The following is a 16875-nucleotide window of genomic DNA, read 5'->3' as shown; positions in this document are numbered from 1 at the left end:
TTCTATTCTAGAGAAGCCTGTGTTCTTTTTCAAACTGGTACTTGTCCTCCTCTCTTTCTCCTCTCCCACTCTCTCTCCTTACATCTTCCTAAATAAATTTCAATCAAAACCTCCTTGTTTTTTTTAAAAAAGGCTAGTGAGATAGTACAGCCTTTCAGCACAACGTGGTCCCGAGTAGAGTACGAAGCTAAATGTTGCCCCTGGCTCCACCTCAGGGCATGAGCAGCACTGCACCTCTTGGCCCTGTTGGCTGAGAATCCTCCTAATCCCCCCACCCCCACCACATTTAGTTGAATAAGAGAGAATTTAAGAGTTAAGCACTTGATTTTACCTAGTTGTATCTTGTATGCATACTCATCCCTACTGGTTCTTAAAGAACTGAATAATATTTTTTGCTCTCTAAGGAGTGAGGCCAGAATAGACCAAAGAAATAGTACAGCGGGTAAGGCACTTAACTTGCACATGACCAACCTGGCCCCCTCATCCCATATGGTTCCCTGAGTTCAGAGCCGTGACTAACCCTGAGCATTGCTGGGTGTGGCCAGAAAACAAAACAGTTCAGCCAGGAGCATAAAGGCAGAAAATTCGGTGTTGAATTTTTTGTATTATGAGGCCATGGGGCGATTTTGAACCATCCAGGCCAGTAGTTCAATGCTAGTGGATCCTGCGGAATGGGGGTTACCTCTGTCACCCAGACATTGCCTGCGGGCCTTCAGGGCTGCACCCTGGGATGCTGGGGTTTGAATCACCTCAGTGTGTATGAACGGTAACCCCCATGCTGTATCTTTGTCCCTTGCGCTTTATAAATTGCAAATTTTTAACAACTATTATATACATTTTTGTTTACTAAAGCAGGTTTGCTGTTTTATATTTATGCCTCTATGATCTGTAATAGATTTTGATTCTGATTCTAAAATACATCAAGAAAATGAAAATAATCCGTAGCATTATAAAAGAAAAATGGAAAATCACTTCATTGAACTACTGAGGATTAGTTCTTTATTGTGTGTAGTTCATTGTAAAATTTTTGTTGACCACAGAGATGGCATAACAGGGTTGAGCACAGGCTTTGTGTCCTGGAGACTAGGTTCATGGTGGACAGAACTAGAGGTCGCCTATGAACACTGCAGAGTTTGACCCAAACCAGTGATCAGAAACAAACATCGAAACTCAATTGTTTTTGCTACTTATTACTCACTGCTCATATGCAGTTAAAAGTCAAGTAACACTCATTATAAAACTGCATGTTCTGGCACATTGCTTTTACCAATTGTCTTTTTTTTTTTTTTTAATTTTATTGAATCACCATGTGGAGGGTTACATAGTTCTCAGGATTATGTCAATTATACAATACTCAAACACCCTTCTCTTCACCAGTGCCCCTATTCCATCACCAACCACCCCAGTATACCTCGCGCCCCCCCCCCCCCGCCCTTGTAATTGATAAGTTTCACTTCGTTTATGCTTTATCTTGGTTACATTCTATGTTTCAACACATAACTCGCTATTTGTTGCTGGGGTTTCAAGCAAGTCCCATTGTTTGTTGCATAACTTTTCTATTTTTTTTTCCCCCCTCGTCCCGTGCCACCGAGTTCACGCCTGTTTAGTATTCACCACGCTGCCTGACAAAGGAAAAAAAAAACCGGAAAAGATGGCTATTTCCTGTCATCAGCCGGCGTGGGGCTCTGGCTTAGTTGATAGTCTGGTAGAAAGTCTGCAGTTTCTGGAACCAAAAGTAGTGTGCTGGTATCGGCCCCGACTCGAGATTCCACCAGAGTCCCGCTGTTCCATGTACATAATACTTTATTCCCTTGTATCCCATTCCCATGCCACCAGGTCCGTGTCAACTTAATGGACATCATACTATGGTTAACGCCACGCCGCGTTTCTTCCCGAGAAAGAAGGATATTTCTTCTCAGCTGGCGTGGGGATATGGCTTAGTTCAATCTAGAGAGATGGCTACCATTTTGGTTGCCTTCAATATTTCAACAAAAAACTTACTATTCTTGTTAGGGTTTCCCACCAAAGTCCGACCCGTTAAAAGGGAACCATTTCATATTGCTGATGATTAGATGACATTAGGTCATCTAAGGTTTTGGGTTTCTGTATAAAGTCCAGGGAAAAGTCTGCCTGAAATTCTATCGCTACAATCTTTTACCCTTTTATGGTGCTCATAAGATGGGAAAACCTAGAGAAATACCGGGCCCCGCACGGGCGGAAGTGGGAAAGCTCCCTTGTCCTCCTCAGTCATACTGGAGCAGCGGGCGTGGGGAAGTGGGAAAGCCCACGTGGCTGCACTCTCTTTAAGTGTCCGAGGTGGGCGGAGACCAGTACTTCCCCGCCCTCGATCTCCCGCCAGCCACGCTGCGCATTTGGGTGCGTGTCTCCATTTTGTGCTCAGAGAAGTGGGGTGGAGGCTGTGCTGTGCCCAGGAGAGGTTGAGGGAGAGAGAGAGAGATTAAAAAAAAGAGAAACGCCGGGCCCCCGCACGGGGGGCCTGGCGGAATGCTCAAATCACATACTGCAGGTTGTTGGCTGGGCTGCTGGTGTCCAAAGCCAGCTCCCTTGTCCTCCTCAGTCATACTGGAGCGGCGGGCGCGGCGAAGTGGGCTACCAATTGTCTTTTGTTTTAGATTTCAAATATACTTTATATGTATAAAGTATATGGTCATATACACTTATTGTGTATTTAATTTTGGATGCTGTTTACGTGCGTTTTTGAAGATTTACCCTTCCCCTTTTACCCACCAAATGCAAACATTTATGTTGCTCATTTTCCTTGTAAGTTGTGATCAGTGTTCAGTATTTTATGAAAAGGTTGGTGCTGTTTGCACCAAGCCACTGGAGAACTGTCCTGCATTGAAAATTTTCTGAGTTGAACATTTTTGTTAATTTCCTTTTCTATGAACCTATCACTCAACCCTAAATGTTTACTAATGGGCTAAGCCTGTCTCAAGCTGTTACATCTGTTTCATTTTTCCTTCTCTTGAAAACAAGAGCCCCCAACTAACTGCTCTTTATCCCTGTTTACACTGCCTCTTGCCACAGTGTTTTCTTCCATCTTCTCTTTATTTGGAGTTTTGTTGGCACATCCTAGTAGACTTTCTTGGTTTACTGTTTCTTTTTGGTAAAACATGTCTTCCCCGACTTTCTAATAAAAAGTACTCATCACTCAAAGGAAAACTTTTATTTCCAGTTTTGAGTGTCTGAAAGTATGCTACTTTGACACTTGTTTAGCCAGATTATTACAGAGCTCTGACTTGGAGATGAGACCTTATATGGATATATCTTAACGCATTCCCAGTTAATGGTTGTTTATGATGTTTTTCAAAAATTTTTATGCGCTCCAGATTATTATAAAAAGTTATTTCCTTGTTAGGTCACTAACTACATTTCTCTAATCCATAATTCTAATCCTTTAGAAGTAAGAACAACTGCAATTGCTGTCTTTCAGCTCCCATTAGTCGATGTATTCTAATTTCTGTTTTATGCATAATTGTTCTGCTGGAAACTGGAAACCTCTGTGTTTTAGAAACATCTTGATAATGTCCTACTTGTGGACTTGATACAAGCATTCCTTCTCAGCGGGACCACTAACCTTGGTTTCATGTGAGTTTCCCCCAATCCTCAGGTCCTGCAGTCCTGTTGGTTTGACACAGTGGCCAGCCAGCCCGGACAGTTGCCTTATCCTCCTTTCTTTGTTCTTTCTGGATCTTCTTTGTGGTGATTGGAATGTTTTGATAGTCACTTCAATTTTTTTTCCCCCTACTTGTTGATAGGTTTCTTTAGCAACTTCAATATTCTTAAGGATTTTTTTCCCTTTTTTTTTTTTTTTTGAAAGAAGTTTTATTTTGGTTTCTTTTCTTCATCACAGATATATTTCTCCTTTTGAGGGCGTAGTTTGCTTGTTTGCACTTGGTTGTTTTACTTTTGTACTAGAAACAAGATTTTATGAGTCTTGCTTGTCTCCTGTTGAGGTGAGTGTGTATGGGGAAGGCAACAATCTTATCTATTTGTGAGCTGTGAACACAGGAGGTTTGACTAAATTTCACTCTGATTGTATTAGGCAATTCATTATGAAACTTACTCTGTCATTATTTTTAGATCTTTTTTTCTTTGGCTGGTAAAATTCCACAGGAATGACTGTCGTGATTGTCAAACTCTTGCCTACAGATGATGGCCTAATTGCCAAGAGTTTTGGGACCTGAGCAAGAGAAGAGGTCTAGAGGAGAGAGGTTATAGAGGATGGACTGTCAGTTTAAACCTCAACATGCAGGGGGTGCAGGGGCAGAGCCATAGTAGAGTGGGAAAGGCGTTTGCCATGCAACCTGCTGGTCTGAGTTTGATCCCCGGCATCCCATATGGTTCCCCAAGCACCACCAGGAGTAAGCCCTGAGCATCATGGGTGTGTGACCCAAAAAGCCAGCCCCCCCCCCCCATTTGATATGGGCACCAAGTTGTAGCTGTCTACTTTTGAGAATTTCTTCATACCTTTTGCTGGGTCAGGTAAAGGGGAGGCAGTTAGCCATTTGTACAAAATGGGGCAGAGAATTTGAGGATCTGGCTACTTCAGTAATCTTAAGTTTTAATTGATCATTTGTCCAGAGGTACTGAGGCTTTTGTGTGGGGATCTGTAGAGTCAGCTTGTTTTTGGACTTCCCAGTGAATTTCTGCTATTCATCTTTTGTTATCTTGTATTAGTATTTCATTATTTCCACTCTTGCAGGTTTATGCCTCAGATATTTTTGATGCTATTTGAGTGGAATTTCATAAGAGGATATATTACTTGTGTGTTCACTGTACTTTCTTCACCCAGAAGACAGTTTTCATTGTGTAAGCACTTTTTCAGAAGTAGGAGCTCTCTCTGACCATAGGCATTTTAAGTGCCTGCTATTAACCAGGCTTCATACTTAGATACTTGATACACATTGTTCACAAACATTCTCACCATGCCAGACTGAGGTAGTCTGTGTTTTAGATAGGATAATTTGCCTAAAAACTCATTAACTCTTTTTCCCCGCCAAAGTCTAAATAGTATATTTTTAATGACCTTATATGGATATATCTTAATGCATTCTCAATTAAAGGTCATTTGTAGGTTATTCAAAAATTTTTATGTGGCTGCAGATTATTGTTACAGTTATTTCCCTGTTAGGTCACTGGCTATATTTCTCCAAAACAAGGGGGCAGGAACAATAAGTACAGTGGCCTTGCATGCGGTCAAGCCGATTTCAATGCTCAACATCCTATATGGACCCCTGAGCACTGCCAGGAGTAATTCTTTAGTGCAGAACCAGGAGTATCCCCAGAGTACTACTTGGTGTTTCCCATAAAACAAAAAGAAAAAAGAAAATGCTCATGTAGCCAGATGGAGAAACAGTATAGAGGTTAGGAAGCTTGCCGTGTACACAGCCAGCCCCTGTCTAGTCCCTAGTACCTCAGAGTCCCCCAGGAATAGCTTCGAGCACTGCCAGATGTGGCTCTTAAACTCCCCAAAATAAAAGATAAAAGGTATGTTTATTTTGAAGTTTACCCTAAGATACATAGATATCTCACTAGTAGTAAAAAAATTCCAGTTTGTACACATCCTCACTAGCCTCACTGTTAATACAGTTTCCATATGGGTTTTTATTTAACCTCTGTTTTTCTCTTTTGGCATATTAGCGCCTTCCCGATTTCTCATAGAAATATCTGTCACTGTCACTGTCACAGCTCATCGATTTGCTCGAGCGGGCACCAGTAACGCCTCCATTGTGAGACTTGCTGTTACTGTTTTTGGCATATGACTATGCCACGGTTAGCTTGCCAGGCTCTGCCGTGTGGGCGGGATGCTCTCATAGCTTGCCGGGCTCTCTGAGAGGGGCAGAGGAATCGAACCTGGCTCAGCTGCATGCAAGGCAAACGTCCTACCCGCTATGCTATCGCTAAAGCCCCATAGAAATATATCTACACATTTCTAGTGGATTTAATCCATACACATTTCTTGGTGGTTTTGATTTTAATTCACATCAGTAAATAGTATTGTTAGGAAATAAATATTGTTTATAAGTTTCTATTTGAAACTCGGCTCACTGTCACGTGAAACAGTTTATTGTTTCTCAGTGATTTAAAAATACTGATCCATGTTTATATTGATAGGCTGCTTTCCATTTTAGAACTTATTTAGCAAAGTAGTACAACTGCTTGATTCTAAATTGAATTCCTCTGAGCAGTAATCACATTATTTTGTGTTCTCCCCACCTCCTTCATTTCATGAAAGAACCAGTAGTGATTCTAAAAACTTTTAGAAATAGTCTTGACTTGTAAATAAATCAGTATTTAAGGGAATTGCTTGATGATTGTGTAAAAAGTTGGCTCTTCTTTCTGGTACTGGGAATCAAACCCAGGGCCTTATACATGTAAAGCAAGGTTATTTGAGTTGTAATGGTCAGTTGTAGTCTTACTTTGTAGAGATGAAAGGACTTGTGATTTGTAGTTTATCTTCCTTAGTATGAAACTAACCAGCACTCTGTACAGCCTGGGCCTGTCCCTGGGATCTGCGCTTGGCTCAGTGCTCTGGGCTGGCTGCAGGCAGGGCCAGGGGCTGGATCTGGAACGCTTACCTGCAGACCGTGCTCCCTACCCTAGCCTCTCCGGTTCCCTTGTTTTTCAAAATTTTATTAAGGGCTTTTTGTTGTTGTTCAGGATGGTTAAAAAAAAAGTTTTTTTCTGTTTTTTTCCACTTTAGCTGATTTTCGAATCTAGGTGAGTGGGTAAGTCTTCCTTTCCTCTTAAAGCTACTAGGTCAGTAAGCACTTTTCTGTAAATGAGCAGACAGTAAATGTTTTCATTTGCCTTACCACATACAGTGCTACATATTCTTACTTTGTTTGCAGTTCTTTTGTTTGTTTTGGGGATTGAACCTGGGTCCTCTGCATGTAAAACAGTGGCCTCATCTGCTATAGGTTGTCTCCAGTGCCTTAAATTGGACTTTCATTGGTAGAAGGGACCCCAGTGCTCAATCATGCCGAAGCAGGTGGTCCTGGAGCTGTGTGTGGCCGCACACCCATGTTGTTTGTCTTGTTTTAATTATTAAGATTTACATAAAATGTGTATACCTGGATTCAGTTGAACAGTGCTCTTCTCCCGGAAATTGAACAGTTATTGGTAACTCCCTTCTTGTTCTCCACAAATAACATTTCATTGTCTCTCTCTCTCATTCCCTTGGCTGTGGTACAAGGAGTGTTTTCGTTTCGTTTTTTGTTTTTGTTTTTTTTGCTTTTTGGGTCACATCCGGTGATGCTCAGGGGTTCGTCCTGACTCTGCATTCAGGAATTACTCCTGGCAGTGCTTGGGGGACCATATGGGATGCTGGGAATCAAACCTGGGTTGGCCGCGTGCAAGGCAAACACCCTACCCGCTGTGCTATTGGTCCAGCCCCCACAAAGGAGTGTTTTCATACATGTGTGTTTAATGTTAAACCCGGAGTGAGTCACTGATGAACTGGAGAGAACAGTTCCTGTGTTGCTGGCGGCCTGGTACAGTGGGGAGCACTGGAGGGAGATTGAGGTAGACTGAAGTTTCCACCTTTCTGCTCCAGCCACGTTGGCTCCCAGCTTCCAGGGAATCCCTGGCCAGGATACTAAGCTCAGCACAAGCGTTTTGAGTCCATCTCCTCGGTAAAGAATTTCAGGAAGAGGCGAAATGGTGAAGCAAGGTAGTTTTTATTGACACTTATTTAGATGTGAGGAGAGAGGGAAGTACACATTCAGTAGAGAACAGCGCATCTCTGGGGTGGAAATCAGCAAAGAAACATGGAAACAAGCCAGCAGATCTAGGTCAAGGGAAAACGTGGGCTTTATTATGATTCCTAAAAGCATTCTTAGCGTCTCTGTTTGTAACACCTAGACTTTGTGTCTTCTGACCCTTTATCGTGCTGGGAGGTGAGGTCTGATACGTGTGTACACAGTATCAAAGATTAGCAAGTCTATAGGACAGATACTGTAAGAATTGAATAATAGCATGACAGTTCTCTATTGTTACTTTTTATTTTGTTTTTGGGCCACACCTGACTTTGTTCAGGGGTTACTCCTGGCCGGTCTTGGGGGATGCTGTAGATTGAGCCTGGGTCAGCCATGTGCAAGGCTTACTCATTGTACTATCTCTCCGGCTCCTTTGTTACTAATGACAAAACTTGACAGAACTGAGCATAAAAACCAGTCTTCCCCAATCTTATGTTTTTTTTTTAACCTTGGAGATTTAAATCAAAAGAAAAATAAAGCACCCAGGAACATTTTAGCCATTTTTTACAGAGTTAAGCTGGCATGATTAAGTAAAAGACCCCCAGTCTGTTGGTTGCTTAAAAAGTTACTATGTTTATCACACTCATAAGAGATTGACATTTCACCAGTTACACTTTGTAGAAGGACTAATCTTTTCTCAGGAAGTTCAGAACTTTGAAAAAAGCTGGTTTTGGTTTGAAGTACTTGCTTTAAATAAAACAGAAATGCTAAGATTTAACCTACTTAAGAGCAAGTCAGTTTGGATTTTGTATTGTTTTAGGGCCACAACCAGCAGCTCTTAGGAACTGCTCCCTGCTTAGTGCTTGGGGGTTGGTACTTGGAGGATCAGGTTGTTTTAAAAGTGTGACTCTAAATGTGAGAAACATAAACATAAAAAATTATTTCTCATAAAAACTTGTATCACGTGTATCACTTGTAGTCCTGTTGATCTTCAGTTTGCTTGAGCGGGCGCCAGTAAGGTCTCCATTTGTCCCTGTCGCAAGCTAGTGCAGCCCACTGATACCTGCTTGCTCCAGGAACAGGAAGAGCCTCAAATCGTTCATTCAGTTCCATCTATACTGAACTTTATTATGAAAAGACTCATGTAAGAATATATTTATTTGGACTGGAGAGCTATATCGTATAGGAGCTAGGTACTTGCCATGCATACCACTGGGGTGACTGAAAACCCGTGTCCCCCACTCCCAAGATACGTTCGTGTGACCAGACAGAGCTTGTTACTCCTCATTGGCGTTGGAAATGGTGATGCAGTTGTGCTGACTTGCAGGGCCTTGGAAAATGATGTGTGTTCAGTCCCTGCACATGTGTTCTCATTGCTTTCAGATGGTTGTGGTTTTTAACTAGCTTTATTTCCTCCCCTATTGAAAAAACTTTTACCAGCATGTTGCATGGAAACTACAAATATAAATGCTGCTTTTGTATGGAGAATTTACAACTTTGTAACCCGGTTTATCAGGATTTAAAGGCTTTTTTTGCCAGGAGCATGTTGAAATAGCACAGTAGTCTAACTGCAGAAATTTTAGTGTGGTTGACTGGGTTAAGTGTCTTATAATAGTATTTCTTACATCTAAAAAAACAGGAATCATAACTTTGTACATGGAAGGATTTTGAAAAAGTATTTGCTACTCAAAAATCATGAAGATAGTGTGTTCTAGTTTTATCTTTTTATTTTTTAATGACTGAAAGGCTTAACCCATCCCATTCTCTTGTAGCAGTCAGTCCTTGATCTGCCAAACTGCTTCAACTTGAACTTTCTCTTTTCATAGACAATATGGCATTTCTTATCACCCAGAATTGTTTGACATGTCTGAATTACTCATTCAAGAATTTCTATGGTTCTTCAAGGTTTGAGTCTCTAATTGCCAATCTTGACAATATGTGGATTGTCCTCATCACTTTTTCAAGTAGATATAAATAAAAAATGCTAGTTTTGTTTCTCACCTAAACTTCAGGATAAGTGGGCTTAGGAAAAAAGCATGCTTTCATTGAGAGCCCTAACTTTTATCCCTAACTCGCATGGTTCCCCAAGTACCTCCAGGAGTAGGACCTGAGTTTTGGCCACCTCATGCTCCGCCACCCCTCTCTGCCGTCCCCAAAGCCCTAACTTCCCTCCAAAGAAAAAGTATTTGTTCTTGTGTAAAGTTAGACAAAGGAGTAAGAGTTCATTAGTCTAATTTTCATTTTTCATTGTGGTGTGATTATGACATCACTTATAAATATATTTTTTCCTATTCACTTTGTGGTTTTGGTTTTCCTCCATAAGAATGGATAGACATTGTATAACCTCAATACAGAACAATAATTGCAAAGAAACTAATTACTGATATGTATAACTATGGATACCTCCACTCATGACTTGGGATTACAGTTCTAGACATCCTTAAGTAGGTTGGATGCCTAAATTAGGGTTGCCCAGAAGCCTAAAATTCAGCAGAGGGCTATAAATCATTTTGTGGTAACCAGGGGTCAAACCCAAGGCCTCATGTACAAGGAAAGTGCTCTTGGCACCAAGTTATATCCCTGGCATAAAGGAATTCCTTACAGTACAAAATCTTTTTTTTTTTTTTTTTTTGACGGGGAAGGATTGGGTTCACACTAGCAGTTCTCAGGGTCACTCCTGGGGATGTTTGGAGACCATATGTGGTGCTCTGGAGATCGAACCACAGTTGGCCACACCAGACGAGTGCCTTAGTTTCTGTACTGAGTGATTACTGTTGTTGATTGTAGGAGTGAATAAATTTCGTCATATTCACTGAATTCTAGACTATTATTCCAGGTAACATTGTAGCAAATATGTATAATTATGTTCATTTATGTATACTTATGTATATTTCTCTTGAAAAATTTGAAGAGAAAGTTAAAACACTAAAGCTTTATTGTATAAGTCTTAAAATGTTCAGTGAAAATTACACTGTTACCTTACGTTAGTAATAAGAGTAGTAACCTACCAGAATGCTGTAAGCTATGTTTCATCTATTTTTAGTTTTGATTTTTGGGTCACATCCAGTAATGCTCCTGTATTCAGGGGTCACTCATGGTTGCTGGGGTTGACTGGGACCTTGTAGCTTTGAGGGGTCAAACTTAGGTCTCCCGTGTGCATAGCATGCACTCAACCTTTGGGATACCTCTCTGCCTTGATTATTTTGAATGTTACCTAATTGGTGTGAAATTTGTGCTATGTTTATCTGAGTGTGTGCAAAATTGTGCTATTATTTTATTGGGAGCTGCACCCTTTGGTGTTTGGGGACCTTGTGGTGCCAGATATTGAACCTGGGCTTCTAAGGCCCAGAACCTGTTCTCCAGCCCTTTGACCCACTTCCTCAACTACAAGACATGTTAGTATTATGTGAAGGAATACTAAGTTCACATAATGAAGTGTTAGTGACAAATTGTAGATGTTTATTAAGGGTGTTACTCCTCATTCCCCCCCATTTTTTAGTGTGCTCTTATTCAGCCAGATGGAAAAACAAACAGAATCTATTATTTTCTGAAACAAAGGATTTTGGAATCTCTCTCCTCTTCCCCTTCCTCCCTTCTTCTCTTCCTTCCTCTCCCCACCCCTCACCCTCTCCCTCTCTTTATTTCTCTTTCCTCAGACCCAGTGGTGCTGAGGAGGCTATTCTGAGGGACCAGAGTGCCAGGATTACTCCAGGGTTGGCCTCATGTAAACAGTTGTCAGACTTTTCACTACTTTTCAAGCTCAAAGAGTTTTGAAATTCCTTACTTTTATTTTTATTTTCCTCTTGATTTTTGGGCCACACCCAGCAGTATTGAGGACTTCCTCCTGACTCTGCTCAAGGATCATTCCTGGCGGGTCTTGGGCGGGTCTCAAAGCTTGAGCTCAGCCCAGTGACTTTACTTTCTGCTCACACCCCTGCAAAAATATCTTGAGTTGACATGACAGATGTAGTGACGTAATGTGATGGTAATGTTGATAACAGCTGCTCTGAGAGGAGAGGGTCTTCGTTCATGGGAAAGAGTTGGAGTCAAGGTTGGGCCTTGGTGTGAAGATAGCCTCCAAGTACTGTGTTCACTTCTTAGTGGGAATAAACGAAGAAAAGACACACTGGAATAACCCTTCAGGCTGCTAGAAATTGAGGTGGGAAGATATTGGACCTGGGCTGACTTGAGAGCTTCACGGACTTGAATCCATGGTGACTTCTCTTCTGAAAGTTTTCCTTTTGCCTTTCTCACTTGCAGGTTTAAGAAAATCTACCAAGAAGCGCAGTGAATCCCCACCTGCTGAGCTCCCCAGTTTGAGGCGGAGCACACGCCAAAAGACCACGGGCTCCTGTGCTAGCGCCAGGTAGTAGCGATTTGGTTTTTTCTCTTTTATAATGAGTTCATTCTCTTGTTTTTCTCCGACATTGTCATCTTTCACTAAAACCCTTAATTGGAAGTTCTGAATTTTTATTTGAGAAAGACAGTGTATATCCAATGTTATAATTTTTGTATGTTTTTTTTTGCACAAATTTTGTATTTTGCAAAGTGTTGGTTTGCTGTTTTGGGGGAAAATACTTTCTGTTCTTGCTCTTGTGATGCTAATGCTGCATTGTTTTCATATGCTTAAATCTCAGCCAGTTGAGTGTTTGGTTGCTTCCCTGAGAAATAAATCTGTTGAGCAACTTTATGTAAACTTGTTCTGTTAAAGGTAGCTAAATTTCCCAGTAGTTGGACCAAAAAGGACGCCTGTTGTAATGACTATAATGTTGTCTAATTAGTTTTGTTTTTAATTTTGGCACCAGTTCTGAATTCTATGGGTGAAAGGGAGAAATGTAGCTAATTTTCATTTTGTATTACTGCACCTTCCCCTCAAGAAGAAATGGAGGTTTTTTAAAATTTCTTTCACATCTCCATTTTCTAAGCTCTTAATTGCTTTTTCTTCCAATAGGTGTCTCCTGGTTGATTTCACTTTGAGTAAACCAACTACTTTTGAACTGTTCATTATTTCATGTATTCTTTCTAGTTGAGAATCTGCAATTTCTTCTTAGATTTTTAACTTACCTTGCTGATTACTTACCTGGCAATGCCCTTGTAGTTGCTAATTATTCACAGCTATATACAACTTTTAATTCTTTTATTTTCCCCAATAAATATCCCAAGAGCCTCAGATACAGCTCAGTGTCAGAGCCCTATCTTGCATGTGTGAGGCTTTTCGATGAAGGGGAAATTAGAACGAGAGGAAAAGAAATAATTTGAACATTCCTGTTTTTCCTCAAGTAGTAGATTGTTTTGAGGGTTGTTTTATTTGGTTTTTTTGTTTGTTTGTTTGTTTCTGGCTTTTTGATTCACGTCCGGTGATGCTCGGCACTTGCTTGGTGCTTACTCCTGGCTCTGCACTCAGGAATTACCCCTGGAGGTGCTTGGGGGACCTTATGGGATGCCGGGGATCAAACCCAGATCAGCCACATGCAAGGCAAACGCCCTCCCCACTGTATTGGCGCTCCAGCCCCAGATTGTGAGTTTTAAAAGGGACCTAAGGAATCAGAATGAGCCTTTGCCTGTGAATGTTTGTGCTTATTTGTCATTCTGTGTGGGTTGTTTAAAATATTTCTAGTTACTGAGGGAAGAGAATGACAGGGTGGGGGGATCCAACGGGCAGTGTTGGTGATGGTGCATTGGTGTGTCACATACCTTGGAAGGGAATTGAAGCTGCTCTCTAAACTGCTGGAAACCATTATCTCAGTCGGGAAAAAGATAGGAAACGAATATACTTTAGCTTTTAGGGTTTCTAGCATTACTTTTACAATGACCTTTGTCCTTCAGACCTTGGTGCTCTGCTTGGCAGGTTTAGAAGTTTGCCTCACACCTTATAACCTGAGTTACAAACTGGTTGAAAATTAATTTTGAGCTGCTCGTGAAATTAGATAACTTGGTGGAATAATCTCTATATTCTTTCTCTGCAGCCTTTCCCCTCCCCTACTTTACTACTTTTATTTGTGTGTGTGAAATGACATGCGATATCCAGTCTTTCTGTGAAGAAGCTGTCTAACCTTCACCTGCTTTTCCTGAAAAAGTGGAAATTTTTCTGAACTTGAATGCTTTAATAGCCAACCACATGTGTCTTTTAGACTAACATCTTGAGGGCAGACACCAGTGTGTTCAGCAGTTTGTATATCACAAGCCTATTAGCGCTGTAGCACTGTCATCCCGTTGTTCCTCGATTTTGCTCGAGGTACGGAGGAAGAGGCAAAAGGGAAAACAGAATGAAAATATTTGTGCAGTTTTAAAATGTTTCTTGAAAAGCTGTAATCCTTCTGGCTGAGCACTAGCTATAGCACTGTAGCACAGTTTTGCTCTAGCGGGCACCAGTAACGTCTCCGCTGTGAGACTTATTTTTGGCATATCAAATACACCATGGGTAGCTTGCCAGGCTCTGCCTTGCAGGCGGGATACTCTGGTAGCTTGCCAGGCTCTACGAGAGGGATGGAGGAATTGAACCTGGGTTGCCTGCAAGGCAAATGTCCTACCCACTGTGCTATCGCTCCAGTCCGCACAGGCTTATTAACTATTATATAAGTGGAATTAATTTTTAAATAAGTGAATTAAATGGCATAGTTGTAGCTTTGAAAATTGGGTGTGGAATGACTACTAGGAAGACTGGCAAAACAAACCCCTATTCAGGGTACTAGTTTTACTAATTAAAAGACAAAATTTTTGTCTTAAAGAACTTCTAGACTCTTCAATTACATGCCACTTAGGCTATTACCTAAGTCGCAAGAAAGTGACTTCTTTGTTCTTTATTAGGCAGCATCCATTTCTTTGTAGTTTGACTTAAGTTCAGACATCTGTAGAGCTAAACATTCCCTAAAGTTAACTTGAGAATGATTTGTATGATTTGGGGGCAGTTTTTAATTTTATCAGATCTGCTTACTAATTTCTCTGTTAAATAGAAAGCTTACTGATATAAGTGTAGTTAATAAGAAATGAGTTCTTATTCATTTTTTCCATACCTCTTATGTTGTATCTTTGTCCAAAACAAGCGTCTTCCCAGATGTATTTTCTGTTTATTCACATGTCTTGAACATTTAGTTTTCTGTATTCAATGATGGTATTATTGGGACTTGTAATTACTGATTTAAGTAATCTAGAACTTGGGTGAAGACAGTTTCTCCTGTCTTACTCTTTCCTCCTTTTGTTGATCCCTAAGGATCAGTCTGAACATCTTCGTTTTGGTCCACTCTCTGACTTTGAGATAGACATCTATTTAAAAAGTCTTGGGCAGAAGATCACTTTTCCATTGGAAGTGTTTAAAAAATCAGTTTTGTCTGTAAGGATGGCCCCAACTCAGCAACACAACACAAAAGCTTTGTGTTATGAATGTGATAAAACTTGCTAGAATTTTATATATACAAAGTCTTGTTTGTTAATGCAAAAAAGAAGAAACTGGCTTTGTGTTGCATGCATTGGAGCTTTGTGCTGTGAGGACGTTGCTCCTGGTCTCTGGTAGTGCTGCTTATGATGACATTTTTCTGTTGTAGTCGGCGAGGCTCTGGCCTGGGCAAGAGAGGAATAGCGGACGCTCGTCGACAGGAGAAAATGGCAGACCCTGAGAGTAACCAGGAGACAGTAAATCCTTCAGCTGCACGGACGGACGAAACTCCCCAGGGAGCAGCAGGTGCGATTGGGACCTCCTTTTCAAAAAAATTATTTACTGAATCACTGTGAGATCCACTTTTCCTATCAGTGCCCCTAATTTCCCTCCTCCTTTCTCTGCCCCACCCCCCTTTTCAGGCATTTTCTCTTTACCTCCACCCCTAGCCCTTTCCACTTTGGGCACTGAGGTTACAGTACCATTGAAAGGGTATCATGCATACCACTTTACTTCCTTTTAGTTCTCATTTATTGTTCAGAGTGTTCATTTCCAGACGTCATTCTCATAGTGGTCCCTTCTCTGTCCTAACTAGATTGGCACTTCTTAGCTCTAAGGTGCATTTGTGTATTCTGCAAGTCACTTTCAGATAAATGTCTTTAATAGGTATGTAGGTATGTTGAATGTAATAGAAAGGGCAGAAATTTGCTATGATTACTATAGAGACAAGATTTTATAGTATTTTTAAAAATTCATTGAATTTGTTTAGTGTGATATTAAAATGTCCAAATCTGAAAGCCAAAACCTTTTTTTTTTCTTAAAGGATGAATTTTTCTGTTTAAGCATCTTATGCATCATTGATTTAGCATATGTAATAGTTCTCCATTGACTTTTTTTAAAGCCAGTAATGCAAGACAAAATTACTTCATATATGAATATTTAGAATTTTGATCTTTGCAACATTAGAAATACAGTAATATTTGTGGAGCACATTTTTGTGGAATGATTTTTGTACTTGATATCTTAGCATAGTAAAAGTGAAGTTCCTCCTCTGCTTTTAGTGTTTCCTTTATCAATACCAAAAGAATGTTAATACTTCCCCAGTTAATTTTAGCAAATAGATTTTAAAGTGTGTATGACACATTTCATACTGACATTAAGAAGTGTAAGATTGGGCCAGGGAGATCATTCAAAGATGTTGGTGAATGTTTTACGGCGGGCCCCCTGCTTCGATCCCCAGTAATACCTGGTGTGACTACCCAAACCGTTTACAAAAATGAAAACAGATGTTGTGATTCATTGTTGTGCACGATGCCTTTAAGTGGCTTAAGTCTGGATAGTTCAGCGTTAGGAATAGGGTTAATGTCAGGCATGCAGAGTGTTTTGAACAAAGCTTTTTCACTTATTACTATTTCTGCAGGTTTATGTTTTTAATGCCTATGGTTGATTGTATGTCCCTAGTTTCCTGGGTTTTGTTTTCTTAACTCATGACTGACTCGTGACTGTTCATGTTTCATGCCTGTTTGTTTTCTGTTTAGCTTATTTAACATTTTTGCCACCAACCTTACCTAGTTTTGTTAAATGAGTAAATTGCCCGATGAACTTTCAGCTTCTATTTGGGTGTGGAGAGCTTTGTTTTCCTGAAAGGTAGATTGTGGGATGAGGAAGGCCTTTCCACATCCTACTCTATAAAGCTCTTTACAGGAGCTTTATAGAGTAAAGCCTCTCCTCAGTTTTATGCTTATTTCAAGTCTGAATATACAAGTGGGGCCATTCCCAGTG

General features: G+C 40.6%; 1 protein-coding gene across 14 annotated transcripts in view; it reads left to right on the top strand.

The window, feature by feature from the left end:
- Window positions 1-16875, top strand: part of TRIP12 (thyroid hormone receptor interactor 12) — a 144132-nt gene that overhangs the window by 55928 nt on the left and 71329 nt on the right. For all 14 annotated transcript variants that reach the window (XM_055120408.1, XM_055120410.1, XM_055120420.1 and 11 more), the window contains 2 exons: window positions 11982-12087; window positions 15263-15399. In XM_055120408.1, coding sequence (XP_054976383.1) covers window positions 11982-12087; window positions 15263-15399 — 243 coding nt within the window. The remainder of the gene's footprint in view (window positions 1-11981; window positions 12088-15262; window positions 15400-16875) is intronic.

This window comes from Sorex araneus, chromosome X, assembly GCF_027595985.1.
Source record: "Sorex araneus isolate mSorAra2 chromosome X, mSorAra2.pri, whole genome shotgun sequence".
NCBI lineage: Eukaryota > Metazoa > Chordata > Mammalia > Eulipotyphla > Soricidae > Sorex > Sorex araneus.
Note: the sequence above shows the minus strand (reverse complement) of the source record. Positions and strands in the feature narration are given on the sequence as shown.